Source organism: Benincasa hispida, chromosome 7, assembly GCF_009727055.1.
Source record: "Benincasa hispida cultivar B227 chromosome 7, ASM972705v1, whole genome shotgun sequence".
Lineage (NCBI taxonomy): Eukaryota > Viridiplantae > Streptophyta > Magnoliopsida > Cucurbitales > Cucurbitaceae > Benincasa > Benincasa hispida.
The window spans coordinates 11,730,772-11,732,194 of NC_052355.1; the positions used below are offsets into that span (position 1 = coordinate 11,730,772).

At 41.8% G+C, this 1,423-nt stretch overlaps 1 protein-coding gene across 1 annotated transcript; it reads right to left on the reverse strand.

The window, feature by feature from the left end:
* Positions 1 to 221: 221 nt before the first annotated feature.
* LOC120080980 lies at positions 222 to 656 on the reverse strand. The gene has a single exon (XM_039035660.1). It carries the CDS (start codon positions 654 to 656, stop codon positions 222 to 224), a length of 435 nt encoding a protein of 144 aa, XP_038891588.1.
* Positions 657 to 1,423: the final 767 nt, after the last annotated feature.

Consider the following 1,423-nt stretch of genomic DNA (forward strand, 5'->3'; position numbering starts at 1 on the left):
TTCATTGTTCATTGTCTCTGTGATCACATGGCAGGTATCTACGGATGCTGTCGCATCCTCACCTTCATCTTCTTCTTCGGACTCCAACTCTTTATCGCAACTGTTTTCATTGTCAGATCTGATAGGTATTCATCTTCTGGATACTTCATTGCTTTGATGATGTTAAACCTGAGCTTCTTTCCATTGATGCTCATTGTGATCTCTCCCTTGTGCACATCAATTTAAGCACGACCAGTAGATAAAAATGGTTGTCCTAATATGATTGGCACATCTTTGTCCGCCTCATAATCTCGAATGATGAAGTCTGCCGGTAGAATGAATTTATTGATTGTAACCAAGACATCCTTCAACTTTCCTTCATGGTGTACTAGAGACTTGTCTGCAAGCTGAAGAGTCACCGTCGTGGGGGTCAATTGAACCACATTCAACTGTTTGAAGATTGAAAGGGGCATTAAATTTATGCTGGTCCCAAGATTGCTTAGTGCTTGACCGATGTAGATCCCTCCAATTGAGCAGGGTATCGTAAAGCTGCCTGGTTCGTATATCTTCGGTGGGATTATAGTGTTTGATTTTTGCGTCAATGCCACCATAGCGAACTTTCCTGTGCTTCTTTTCTTTGACACCATATCCTTCAAAAACTTGGCGTATTTTGGCATTTGCGCTATCGCTTCTGTAAAAGGAATGTTGATGTGTAGTTGTTTTAATATTTCCAAAAAGCGATGATACTGACCTTCATCATTTTGCTTCTTTTTCAGTCTTTTTGCGGGAATGGTGGTAGTTGTACCTTCACTGTTTCGTGGTCTAGAGGCTTAGAGGTGGTTGTAACTTCAAGGTCCATCATCTCGGGCTCTTCTGATTCATTTTGCGTCAACGGTTTCTTTGATTTCATCGCATTCGGATTGGTCCTGCTAGGCTCCTTCTNCGGGCTCTTCTGATTCATTTTGCGTCAACGGTTTCTTTGATTTCATCGCATTCGGATTGGTCCTGCTAGGCTCCTTCTTTTCTTCTGCTATCGTCTTTCCACTTCGCAGGATGACTGCTTGGCAGTGCTCATTCCTTGTATTCCCCAAGTTACGTGGGAGCTCAGTTGAGCTCGACAGTGTCCCATGCAGTCTATTTTTCAACTCTCCTGCAATCTGTCCTATTTGGATTTCTAGATTGCGAATGGAAGTTACCTGGTTCTAGAGGACCATTTGATTCTTTTCAATGTACTATTTTAACAGGTTCTCCAGAGAGGATGATGGAGGTGTTTGAGAGCTGCTGGTTTGCTGTTGCTGTTGACCATTAATTCATTGGAAAAATCCCGGTGGTCCTTTTTGTGCCATAGGTTGGTAACTGATAACTTGTAGAAATACAAGTTATTTATACCATCTTATTTAGAATATGCAGCAAAAAGAAGGAAAAAGTTGCGTCGAACATATAG